Source organism: Budorcas taxicolor, chromosome 10 (genome assembly GCF_023091745.1).
Source record: "Budorcas taxicolor isolate Tak-1 chromosome 10, Takin1.1, whole genome shotgun sequence".
Lineage (NCBI taxonomy): Eukaryota > Metazoa > Chordata > Mammalia > Artiodactyla > Bovidae > Budorcas > Budorcas taxicolor.
Genome location: NC_068919.1, coordinates 56,996,879 through 57,010,169, shown reverse-complemented (window position 1 = coordinate 57,010,169; position 13,291 = coordinate 56,996,879). Strand labels below are relative to the sequence as shown.

The 13,291-nt window shown below is 40.8% G+C and overlaps 1 protein-coding gene across 1 annotated transcript in view; it reads left to right on the top strand.

Annotated features, from left to right (window-relative positions):
- Window positions 1-12,867, top strand: part of SCG3 (secretogranin III) — a 36,833-nt gene extending 23,966 nt beyond the window's left edge. The window contains exons 11-13 of the mRNA XM_052647179.1: window positions 8,079-8,159; window positions 12,084-12,158; window positions 12,749-12,867. Of these exons, the coding sequence (XP_052503139.1) occupies window positions 8,079-8,159; window positions 12,084-12,158; window positions 12,749-12,867 (275 nt within the window). The remainder of the gene's footprint in view (window positions 1-8,078; window positions 8,160-12,083; window positions 12,159-12,748) is intronic.
- The last annotated feature ends 424 nt before the right edge of the window (window positions 12,868-13,291 follow it).

The following is a 13,291-nucleotide window of genomic DNA, read 5'->3' as shown; positions in this document are numbered from 1 at the left end:
TGTGATGATGGTCCTTCCCTAGAAGGAATCATGCTCATTGCTTAGGACAACACTTTATATTGCTGTGCAAATATCCCTAGGAATGGGTTCTCCCAGGTCTCTTTGCTTGTTTTAAGAAGTGAAGTCGCTCAGTCATGTCTGACTGTTTGTGACCCCATGGGCTGTAGCCCACCAGGCTCCTCTGTCCATGGGATTCTTCAGGCAAGAATACTGGAGTGGGTTGCCATTTCCTTCTCCAGGGGATCTTCCTGATCCAGGGATCAAACCTGGGTCTCCTGCATTGCAGGCAGACACTTTACCCTCTGAGCCACCAGGGAAGATCTTGTTTTAAGAAGGCATTATGTGAAAAAAAAAAGGAATATGCAGGAGTTGATCCTTGATAGCTCACTACTATCTTTTTAGGATGTAAGTGGAGACTAATGATGAGGTTAGATTTCTCATTAGGATTTCCATTAGGTAATAATGGGGAGAGAGAAGGTTAAAACTCATCCACTTGGTGTTGAACCCTTGTAATGGGCTCTCCTGAAATATTAAGAAAAGAGTAGGGATTCAGGGCTAAAATTAATCCCCCACCCAGCCCCCACTCCATTATTTAGAGACTTAATTTATTCATGCTATCCTCTTTACTCTGGAATAAGAAAAACTGATTCTAGTACAGTTTAGAGAACGCCAAACTGAGCTTAAGCCAAGGGCCAACATTTCTTGGAAAAAATGCAATTAATGCCCGAAAGGACATATTATGACATACATCTTTGTATGCATCGTTGCTTTATTTGTACTTTTCTCAAAGGCTACTTTTCTTCTCTGATATAAAACTCAGTGAGAAAACACCTGTTGTCTCTAGGTTGAAAAATAAAAGAATTCATGTGGGTGAAGGCAGGGTTGGCTGGATTTCCTGAGACATTTATTCAGTAAGAAACATTTATTCCAATAGCAGGCTCACTATGCTCAGAAAGATGCAGAAGGAATTTAAGGACCAATGCCTGCCTTTGAGGACACAGATAGCTCTGAAATTACCTAAGAATAGCTCTTAAGTCATATGTAGGCAAGTACAACGTGAGTCACAAGTGTATACAATAGGCTCCCTTCAGAGAGAAAGCTGGAGGACTTACAGAGCAGAACGAGAAATGAGGTAATGGCTCAGCTAAAACCACTTAAGGAAATAATTAGAAACAGGACACATTGGCAGAAATATCTTTAGGGAGTCTGTTTTGGTCTTGTGACATGGGGTGATGGCTCCATCTAACCACAGCAAATATTGATTAACCATGCCAAGCATATGCTGGGGCCTGTGAAGAAAGGGAATAATACCAAAACAACAAAAGCAGCATACATTTATATCACTCTTCAACTTAAAAAGAAGTTCACATGCATTTCACTTCAAGTTTAATGCAAAAAATCCTATTTAATTGCCAGTGATGGAACATAATCTATCCATCGTTATAAATATTGTAGCCTACAGTATTGTAAAGTAAAATAAAGTAAAAATAAAAATTTTTAAAACTTAAAAAAAAATAAATATTGTAGCCTATTCAAACTCTTGCTTTCTACAGGGACTCACACTAAGAATAATATTTTCAGATACTGATTTCTAGTTGATGCAGTTTTTTAAATGATCTGATCATTATTCCTAAATATAGGGAAATGCCAGGGAAATCAAATTTACTCCAATTTCAGCCCTATCTATAAAGGTGCCTAATGTTTCAATTAAATTGCTCTCTGGAGACCAAAGAATTTTGAAAGTTTATTCCATGATCTAAGTGTGGTTCTTTTTGCCAGTTTGATGTTTACTCTTTCACTTTTGCTCTATGAGTCACTGAAAATCTGTTTTTAAAATCATCCAAGGGGCGAAATAAGCATTACCATACCCATAAACTCATTCCAGTGCTATCATTTGTCAATTTTATGACTAGATAATGAAATTAAGTTGAAAAAGATGATCTCTAAGATAACTTTTCCCTAAATATCCTATCACTCCCCTATCTTCTTTACAGAAGCCAAAAAAGAGAAAGGAGCTTATTTAATTAATAAATTGATAATAAAGTCAACTAACTCATGGGGATGCTTTTATGTTTAAAGCAACATAAGAGGAGAAAATTCATGCCTTTATGCAAGCCCCAAGGCATTCTGTTAGAAAGGACCAAAAATAGTGAAGCCATCTTCTCCCAGTGAGTTAGCAAATGTGCCAGGAGCTCAGGAAGGCCGGAGACCTACCACCAACACAAGATTGTGCAGGAGAGCAAAGGAGAATTTCTCCCCATGTGTAGAAACCATGAGTCTTCTTTTCAGAATTCACTCCTGAATTTACAAATAAGTAAACCAAGGTTCTGGCTTCCCAGGTGGTGCTAGTGGTAAAGAACCCACCTGTCAATACAGGAGACATAAGAGATGCAGGTTTGGCTCCTGGGTCAGGAAGATCCCCTGGTGGAGGGCATGGCAACCCACTCCAGTATTCTTGCCTAGAGAATCCCATGAACAGAGGAGCCTGGCAAGCTATAGTCCTTGAGGTCGCAGAGTCGAACACGACTGAAGCGACTTAGCTGCAGCAGCAGCAGTTTCAGAAGATGAACTGACTCACCCAAGAGCTCATAGGCAAACAGTGATAGAGCTGGGCCTTGAACTTCTGTCCCTTGACTCCCACCACTGCTAATCCCTCCCAGCATCCCCTGCTGCATCTTGCAGGCATGTCAAGTGGCATCACTTTGCACAAACTCTTTTGTTTTGTTTTTGTTTATGCTTCAACTTGTAGAATCTTAGTTCCCCAACTAGAGATTGAACCCAGGAATCCCCAGGATTGACCACCAGGGAATTCCCACCAACATTTTTTAACTGAATGGCTCTGGGACCCACCTTGGCATCCATGATACCACTATCATTTGCTTTGTTCAAACCTGTACTTGTACAATCTTTACTGCACAGAATTTTAAGCAATATATCAAACAATTTTCACAAGCACAGTTTTTGAACGTCTAATGTCTTTAGTATATCCAATATTCAGTAGGTTAAACATACTGATATCTACAGAGCTGGGTTTTTTGTTTCCTGGTTTTTGTGGTGTTTTTTTTTGGGGGGAGGGGGATGTTGGCACGTCACAGGAGCATGTCAGAATCAGAACAAATTCATGTATATACAAGGATATTTCTCTTGCAGGGCTGAGAACCAGAACAGTCAGAAAAGCAGGGCTACATCTTGACTCTGGCCCTCTTCCCATCTGCTTCAGCATATGTTTTAAGGCTTGTGCCATATTACCTCAGCCATGAGCTATTTTTTTCCAAAGGAAGCTGAAATTAATTTGAAAATAGGCCAGCTTTCCAAAGTGGATTCTCATGGGCTTTCAGTGCACACTGTGTAAATAAAAGATCTGCTTTACAGCTCCTGAGAAGAGGAAATGTAAATAGGAACCAGCTGCTTCTCTGAGGGCAGAGAGACACCTGATTTTATTCCTGTTTTTTCCAGTGCAATAGCAAATGTAGTGGGGGTGGGGGGGCTGGGGTTCAGGACGAGTGAAAGTGGTTCCCAAACTTTGCCCCGCATTCAAATTGACTCAGGATTGTTAAAAAAAAAAAATCCTGATACTTAGTCCCTCCTCCAGATATTCTGATATAATTGGTATGAGGAGTTGACCCGGGCATCAGGATTTTTAAAAGCTCTCCCAAGTGAATCCAATGTGCAGCCAAGATGGAGAAACACTGCCTGTTGGTTGGCCAGTTTGGTAACGACAACAGGCACTATATCTCTAGTCTAAAGGGTGAATTTTACCCAGTTCCATTCATTAGAGGCCCCAGATTCACCCTGGTTCAGGTTCTGACCCTTACTGTCTGCTTGGGCACATCACTTACCCTCTCTAAGCCTGAGTTTCCTCATGGGTGAAATGGGACCAATAACGCTGATTTCATAGAGCTCTGTGAAAATTAAATGCCATGTGAATGTAGTTTGTTTAGCACATTCATAGGTGTTTTAAAATTGTTTCTGATGTAACTACCATTTAAATTCAGAACCTCTAAATTTCAAGTCTTGTAAATAAGCAATTAATATTTTGAAGAAGGAAGGAAAGAAGGCAGGGAGGGAGGAAGACCTATACAGTTTATTCTTCTTTAAAATTGTAGTTTCCCTGGTTTGGATTCCATGCTCACAAAACAATCTTCTGATTATGACTAGCTTCTATAAAAGCAAGGCTTCATCCATTTACTCGTTGAACAAATATTTATTGAGTGTCTATTATTATGTGTCAAGCTTTATCCTAGGCATGGGGGTACATTAACAAACAAGAACTGTTTCTGAGGGAGGAAGATAAGTAATAAACTTAATAAATAAATTATATGATATGATAAAAAGTGATATGTATTATGGATAAAAATAAAGCAGAAAATGGGAATGAGGGTGATGGGGGGGTTCCATTTTAAGTTAGGGAAACTATCCTAATCCATATGTTATGATCCACAGAATAGTAGTCTTCTTTAAAAATGTATATTTCTTTATTTGGCCTGCACCTGGTCTTAGTGGCACCACGTGGGACCTTCCATCCTCGTTGTGGCATGTGGGATCTTTAGCTGTGACATGTGGACTCTTATTTGCAGCATGTGGCAGTTCCTCGACCAGGGATTGAACCCAAGACCCCTGCTTTGGGATCTTAGAGTCTTAGCCACCAGGGAAGTCCCAAGATTACCAAACAAAAACACAAAAGAATCTGTGCAAAGTGATGCCTGGTAATGGGTTACAGTCTAGTTTTCTTTAATTTATAGTAAATTCATTCTTTGTTGTGGGTTGATAATGTTAATATGGTGAATAAAATTATTTTTCATGCATTTCATACTTTTAAAATTCAACACCATTTTTATAGGTTATTGGTCACTGAGCAAAAACCAACCTGACAAGATGATGCTGGGTCTCCCTATTTCCAGTTGTCTTAAGTTGGGCTCCCTTCAAAGCAGATGCTGAGAAGGGGATTTGAGGTGGAATTTTTAACTGGGAGGTGACCTCAGGAAGCTCTACTGAGGGACAGGTCTATGAGACAGGGGAGGCAAAGGAGCCACTACAGTGTGTTAATGAGCAGACTTCACCTGTGGGCAGTGAGACTCAGACCTCTAGGGACCATGTGGAATGAGCCCAAGGAAGCTGGGGTGTGCATCTGCCAAATCTGTCCACCCTTAGCTGAAGCTCCTATATTAGCATATCTGGAAGAACGGAAGCATGAGGGTGGGGAATCAACAGTGTCTGCTACACTATGGTCAAAACTTCATATTTATATTTTACTCTAATTGAGAATTTTTAATGCAATATATAAACAGAAACTAAGCTGTGATACTCCTTTTCTCAAATAAGCTCTCCACAGGGTGTGGAGAAAAGGGAACCCTCCTACATTGTTGGTAGGAATGTAAATTGGTACAAGCACCAGGGAAAACAGTTTCCGGGTTCTTTAAAAAACTAAAAATAGAACTGCCATATGATCCAGCAGTTCCAATTCTGGGCATATATCGGAGAAAACGAATGCAAAAAGATATATGTACCCAGTGTTCATAGCGGCACTATTCACAATAGCCAAGACATGGAAACAGCTTAAATGTCCATCAACAGATAATGAATAAAGAAGGTATGGTACATACATACAATGGAATACTACTCAGCTATGAAAAGAATGGAGTAATGCCATTTGCAGCAACACGGATGGACCTAGAGATCATCATATCAAGTGAAGTCAGGAGGAGAAAAATCAAAGGCTCTATGATATCACTTATATGGGAAAGCTAAATACGATACAAATATCTATGAAACTGAAACAGACTCACAGACATGAAAAACAGAGGTAGTTGCCACTGCTGGGGGAAGGTGGGGGGAGGGTAGGGGGATGGATTGGGAGTTTGGGATTAACAGATGCAAACAATTATCTATAGGAAGGATAGACAACAAGGTCCTACTGTATAGCACAGGAAACTATATTCAATATCCTGTGATAAACAGTAATGGAGAAGAATATCTATATGTATGACTTAATCACTTTGTTGTGCAGCAGAAATTAATACATTGTAAAACTGTGGTTCAATAAAAGAAATTTTAAAAAATTAAAAAATAAGCTCTCCATATTAGGATATGATATCACAGGTAAGATTGTGGGAAGAATGCTTAAAATTATTCAAAGAACAAGACTATCTTCACACATGCTCAAATGTTTTAGAAACTAATTACCTGATGTGCTAACGACAAGTCATTATTAACTGTTCATTAAAGCAAACCCTATGAGAAACACTAATTTGATTTAAACTCATGAAAAATAATGAAATTGCGTTCTTTAGAAATAGTCTGCACTAAGATTTCTTTCCTTGTTCAAAATGCCTTTTCTAACAGAATTAATACAAAATAGAGAACACTGGTTTTTGGTTTTGTTTCATTTGTTTGTCTTGTTGTTGCTGTTACCAAATCCAGATGTTCTTCTTACAAGAGGACAGTAGACAGTGAACATCTCTACATTCCTGGTGTTGCAATGTTATGACATCAGTTGGTGGACATTGGTCTTTCATGTGCTTTAACATTCTTAAAAGCAAAGAATTAAAATCCAGGCTTTTTCTACACAGGTAATTGAAGTGAATAGGGACTAGAAATTGTGACTCTCTTCTTTTGTTCACTTATCTCTTTTTGCAAAGGAGTTTCTTTGTGCTTCTTTGGGGACCAGTTAACATGCAACCCAGTGGGGAGGTAAGAGTGGGCTTACAAGATCAGGAAGATGCTCAGGAAGTCACTTAGGTGAATGTGGTGGAAACTGACACATCAGCAAATCTTAAGGCAACATTACTATCCATGGACTGTAGTCAGATGTTCCCAGCTTCAAGCCTGGCTCTACTACTTACTAGCCTTGTGATCTTCAGCATGTTACTTCCTGTCTCAAGTCTCAGTTTCTTCCCCTGTTAAAATGGGGATTAAATAGGACTAGCTCAAAATGTTGTTGTGATGAGTAAAAGAGATCATGTATTTGGGAACACAAAACACAGCCACTGGTACATAGTAAGCACATAGTACAGGAAGCTCAACCAAGAGGTCTGGTTAGGAGACTAGAGGTAACAGGGCTCAAAGAGGGTTCAGAACAGATGGTCCCCTCACTGAGCCCTGGCAGCTGTTGCTTCTGCAAAGGCCCTGGACTTTGAAGGTGTTTTTTCCTTGGGTCATCCAGTATTCTTCAAGTCACCTGATCTCTTGATGCAGACACTCTAAGCATTAGGGACTCACCTGATTAAGGAGATGGTTGACTCTTTGATACAGAACAAGGCTACATCAGTGTCCATGTCTGAATACAAGTCTGTTCTTTTAAATAAGTAGCAGGTAGCAGAAACTTAGCCAGACTAGAGTCATAATTTCAGCTCTGTTATTTCCTGTATGGCCTCAGGAAATCACTTAGCCTCTCTGAGCCTTAGTTTCCTCATCTCTAAGCTGATGATAATACCTACACACTGCAGACAACAGTGCATCTAAAGGGTGTCACAGAGCGGATACTTCAGTGATGCGCATATCCTCCTGCCACACTTAAAGCCTATCAGAGAGTTTTACATCCAGGGGAGTTTTATTAACACTACAAGGAGCTCTAAAGTTCTCTATCCAAGCCTTGAAATGAGGTCCAGGTCTCCTCTTCATCCGAGTGTTTACACACTCCCTCCCAGATGGGACAGAAGGCCTGTGCGCAGCTTATCCAAAGCCATAGACTTTGACTTATCACTTTTTTGGTATTGAATTCTTAAGTATCTGCCGCTCTGATTCAGTTCTTGACCCGATAATACACCTTAGTTTGAAAGAACCAACCTGACCGGAAATGAACCAATCTGAGACTGGTAGGAACCAACCCATCCAATGAACTGAAGCAAACTCTTCTTTGCCAAGATAAACTGTATTTATTTGTGTGTGGGGGATAATGGCCCCTTGATGTTACCAACTTGGACCTGCCTCCTGGATGCTTATCCCTGTTAGGGACGCTCTCCAACAAGTGCTCGATAAGTCCAATGTTTGTTCATGGCCTCTAACAGAAGTGGGATCTTTACAAAGAGATGCAGATGGTTTTTATGAGTGTTTAATATAGGTACTCTTAACTTTTTCAGGGAAAACAGAAGCCTATTTGGAAGCCATCAGAAAAAATATTGATTGGTTGAAGAAACACAACAAAAAGGAAAATAAAGAAGGTAAGGATTTAGTGTGGTTGTTAATTGCAAACATCACCCATTTGTCAGGAGCTCTTATTTTGTATTTTTTTTATTAGCCATGCAGCTTTCAGGGTCTTAGTTTCCCAACCAGGGATCGAACCCAGGCCCCTAGCAGTGAAAGCACAGAATCCTAACCACTGGACCACTAGGGAATTCCCAGGAACTGTTATTAAAGACTCTCATAGTCAAATTAGGCTAAAGTCCCCTCTCAGCCCAAAAGACTTGGCACCACCCCTCAGATGCAAAAGGGAAGAGACCTCCATTTCTCTCAATTTTCAAATCATCCTTTCAAGCAAAGGCATTTTCTTTTCCATTTTGTTATGAAAAAATGTCAAACAGAAGCAGAGAAAATAGTATAATAAATCCCACAGACCCATCACCCACCTTCAATAATTATCAACATTTTGTCAATCTTCTTTTGTCTACCCCCTCCCCTTTTCTTGAAGTATCTTAAACATTTCCTGAGCTCCTATTGGTGCACCCTGCAGTCACAAAGGTAGTCACTCACTCACTCAAAACAAATCACAGAACCAGACTCTGTTCTGAGTGCTAGAAATGTGAAGGACCATAAGATGCAGCACTCCCCCCCACCCTGCCAAATTGCTCACACCATCAATAAAGCTCTGGCGGGCCTCGCTCAGGACTGACATGAGAAGCATGGTGGTGAAGACAGAAGAGGAGAGGGCACATCTCTTTACACTGGGAGAAAGGGCTGCAGGAAAGCCTGTGCTGGAAAGGCAAGGAAGAATTTTTGAGTGAGGAGAGATGGAGGCCGAGGGAACACTGAGCCCAAAGACATAAATGGACAAAAGAGAGTGATGCATTCTGGGAACTGGAGCCATTCATTTTTCCCAGGAGCACTGGGGTGCTCTGTTAGGAGGACCCGCAGACAGAGCCGGGGAGATGGGCAGCGGCCAAGTCAGGAAAAGGCTTGTGCACCCTGCAAAGGAGGTTAATTTTAGCCAGAGGAGACTAAATCAGGGCTTAATTAGGTTAACGACTGAGAAGTCTTTCTGGCAGCAGTGTGGTTACAGATTGAAAAAATAAAACCCCAGAAACCAGGCAAGAGATAGGAGGCAAGGATTTGGAGCAGGTAGGATGGGGCTTAAACCAAGGTGAGGCAGGGGGAGAAAGAAGAAAGGAGAAACTCCCGAGCCACATGGAGAGAGGATTCTAGTATGATTTCCAGGGGTCTAGCCAGAGTAGTTGATGCTTTTAAAATGAGAGGAGCAGGGCTTTTCAAACTTGAAAATGCATTCACGTCACCTGCCAGATCTCCTAATGCCCACAGGACCACTAAGTCAAGCTCAAGGGGCAGGACCCAGGCATCAGTATTTTTTAAGCTCTCATAATTCCACTGTACAACTAAGCTTGAGAACTGATGAGATAGAACACAGTGGGAACAAGAGGTGTTTTCAGCACTCCTTTAGCCTGTGATCATACAAGTTGAGCAAGATGGAAATTATAATCAGGCCTTTACACATACTTTATTTCATTTGGTTCAAAATGATATGAATTAGCCAGCTGTCATTTCCATTAGAAGTCACATGACCCATATTTCAACAATCTGTCACTGATTGAAAAATGCACCATTGCTTCATGTACCACTTCAGAAGAAAAATTATAACATGCCATTAATAACGGCAAAGACTTTAAAATTATTTTTATAAAGCTTATCTTAGCATCAGTATAATACAGTATGTACCAAAATGCATTCAGTATGTACCAAAATTCAGTGTAAATTTTATGCACCAACCATAGTGTTTATGTTCTTTCACTGATTAACACATAAATCTGACTTCTGGTCATAACCAGCAACATCCTGCAATTCAATCTTTCTGTTCTAGAAATGACCAACTAGTAAAGCATGGAACTCTAGTGCTTCCATATTGGAGGCTTTATGAATAAACTTCAGGATTATAGTGTTGGGTCTGGGCTTCCTTCTGCCTCTAGCAAGTGCGGGTGACATGCATTTCACCCTTCTCAAGGCAGAAACAGTGAGCTCTTCCTCCACTACATTTATATGTGCTCTGCCTGATCTGGGTCATCTCTCAAAGCCTGTGGAGACCCAGGTCCTAGAGCCATACAGTGGCTGGGACACTGTGAACAGGAAATCTTACCATTGGTTCTGACCTTCCTTACCCTCTGCCCTTTGCTTGACAGGGGCCTGGGGTGACCTGAATCTACTTCCCAAATTCAGGAAAGGGAGGTCCACACGATGTGACAATGAGGAGAATAATGAAATCTTAAGCAGGCTCAAAAAGAAAATCTGCACTTTTCAAAAAGCGAATAATAGCCCTTATCCTTTTTGAGTCTTAACAACCTTAAAACCTTTTTAAGTTAGCAAGGTAGCTACTCCTGGTGCACTGTAACCACCAGCTAGGGCAGAACTGGGAGCGGCTCCAACAGCCTTTCCCCTGCACCATGCTGGTCTTCCATCCCCGTTTTCACACAGTGACAGCCATGTTTGTAACATCTTTACAAGAAGAGTTTTTTCCATCTTCCCTTTCAATTTTTTTCCATTTTTCCATTTCAAAAGAAAGCAAAATATTTTCCTGTTTGTCTATTCAACTCATCTGTTCACAGACATTTTTGGGGCGTTTGCCTTTTGTCCCACTAAAGATACTGACCCAGAACTGGTTCTGAAAAGCCAGTGTTATTAATAATTTGAACTAGTGCCTCTTGGTGCCCTGTGAGTCGGTCAGGAAGCCACTTGTGAGGTACGCACAAGATATACACTCAGCCTGATTCTGTAACTCGTGCCTGAGAGAATGGGAAAGTCAAAACTGAAACAAAATAGAGCCTTCAAACACCTACTGAATGTCCTGCATGTGTTAGATGCTTCACATTCAGCACTTCAAGCCCATAGAATGATCAAAGCAGTGACTACAGACAGACCTGAATTCAGAACCTGATTCTATCATAACCCAAACAAGTGACTTACCGCCTCTGTCCTGTCTGTTCATCTCTGAAATGGGGACACTAATGCTCTCCTCGTGGGGTTTTGTGAGGAGCAGATGAGACGCGGCTGTAAAATGCCCGGCGCTGCTAGTTGTCTCTTCAGTCGTCATGGCCGTGTTCAAACCAAAAGGAGCAAATGCCCTCCTAACCACCTCTCTCTGCGCCTCAGCTCACCTTGATATGATAAACACCTGATCCTTGTAAAGAGGTCCTTCTGGTCTGGTTTTCCTTTCATGCAGAGGCTTAAAGATGCCCGGGTGTCCCAGGTTCAGCTTCTATTCAGGCTAGCTAAAGGTGGCCATGGAATGCTCAGAGCTTTTGTACCGCACCCTGCACCCCCGCCCCCACCACCGTCCTTTCTCTTCCTTTTACAAACTGACAGAAGGCAGAACTTTGTTCCAGGGGCTGCCCACAGCCAAGATGAATGGCATGGCACCCAAGAAACTCAGCCTCAGGCAGCTCACGGCCTGGGGGGTGTCATGAAAGACCTACATGCCCAGTCATGGGGGTCATGTGTCATTCATTTTGATGCCTCCCTAGGATGTATTCTATGTAGCTATTTAAAATGGTATTTCTGAGGAATATCAATGTTCACCGTGTAAACTGAGTGAAGGGAATTAGTTATTAACATAAGGTTAAATGTACCTTGTGATCACAACTGTGTTGAGATGTACATTGAAAAGCTAAAAGGAAACAGAACAAAATATCCACTGTGGTTATCAATGACAATAGAATCCAGGTGATTTAAATACTAATTTAGTGTTTCTCTATTTTCCCTATTTTAAAACAATAAGCATATAATACTTAAAGCATCAAGGGAAGATGTGGGGTTTTTTTCCAAGCCTTCAGAAAGATGCCACCAGCAGCCTCCTTATTTGGTTGAGGATCTTTTTGTTTTTTGTGGATGGTTCAATGGTTTACATAAATTTTTTGTTTAAGTAGGACAGAGGAACCACAAAGAGGTTATGGTTTCGCTTTTCACTCCCTGCATACAATTCAAACAACATGAAAATCAAGGTAATTCTTAATATGAAAAAAAGTGGGTTGTCATAGCAACGTGGGTTTACCCAGTGTAACAAGTTGAAGAAGTCAGAGCACCTGGTTCTGATCATAACTTTTACTAGCTGTGTGACCTTGAGTAAGGAACTTAAGCTTTAGGGTCTTGTTACCCACAATGTGTTTCCTGGACAGGCAGCATCAACATCTCCTGAAACCTTGTTTAAAATGCAGAATATGGTCCCCCTCCCCGGCTCAGGCCTACTGAATACAGATCTGCAAGTTCCCAAGAGCCCCAGGTGATTGATATAAACATTAAAGTTTGTGAAGCCCTGGCTTATGAACCTGTTCCCTTTCTGGTCAAATGAGGGCTATTCTCCCCACCTGAATGCCTCAAAATGTTGTGATGAAAAGCAGATGGGATAATATAATGTATATAAACATGATTTGAAGCTGCAAACTACTGCAACAATGCCAATAACTAAAATGCCTTCCATTGTGAAAGATGGGCACGGTAACTGTGTTGCACAAAATGCTTCGCCAATAGTAATCAGTGTAATGGACTGTGCTTTCCTGATCTTTGCTCATGATACTCGAATGATATTTTCCAGATTATGACCTTTCAAAGATGAGGGACTTCATCAACCAACAAGCTGATGCTTATGTGGAGAAAGGCATCCTTGATAAAGAAGAAGCCGATGCTATTAAGCGTATTTACAGTAGCCTGTAAAAATGGGAAATGACCCAGGAGTCTTTTAACTGTTTCAGAAAATGTAGTGTAGCTTAAAACACTTCTAATTCTGTGATTAAAGTTATTTTGACCCAACGATTATTAAAGTGCTAAATTTACAGTAGTTACTCTTAAAAGTGGTGAAAACAATAGCTTTCTTGCCGTAAATACTATCTGAAAAGTAAAGTTGTATGTAAGCTGAGAGTTTGTATATAGAATTCTTATTTCTTTATAGATTTACATTTTATAACCAGATATATGTTGCTTTGGAAAAGTCTGTAATGGAGTGAACTTAAAGCTGGACCCTTGTTCCACTGTGTCACACATACAAATACCACCCCCCCTTGAAGAATTAGGGGGCTCTGTTTTCAAGGCATGCTGGGTACCAGAGCACCTCATAGACTATCTGTTACAAGATGTCACT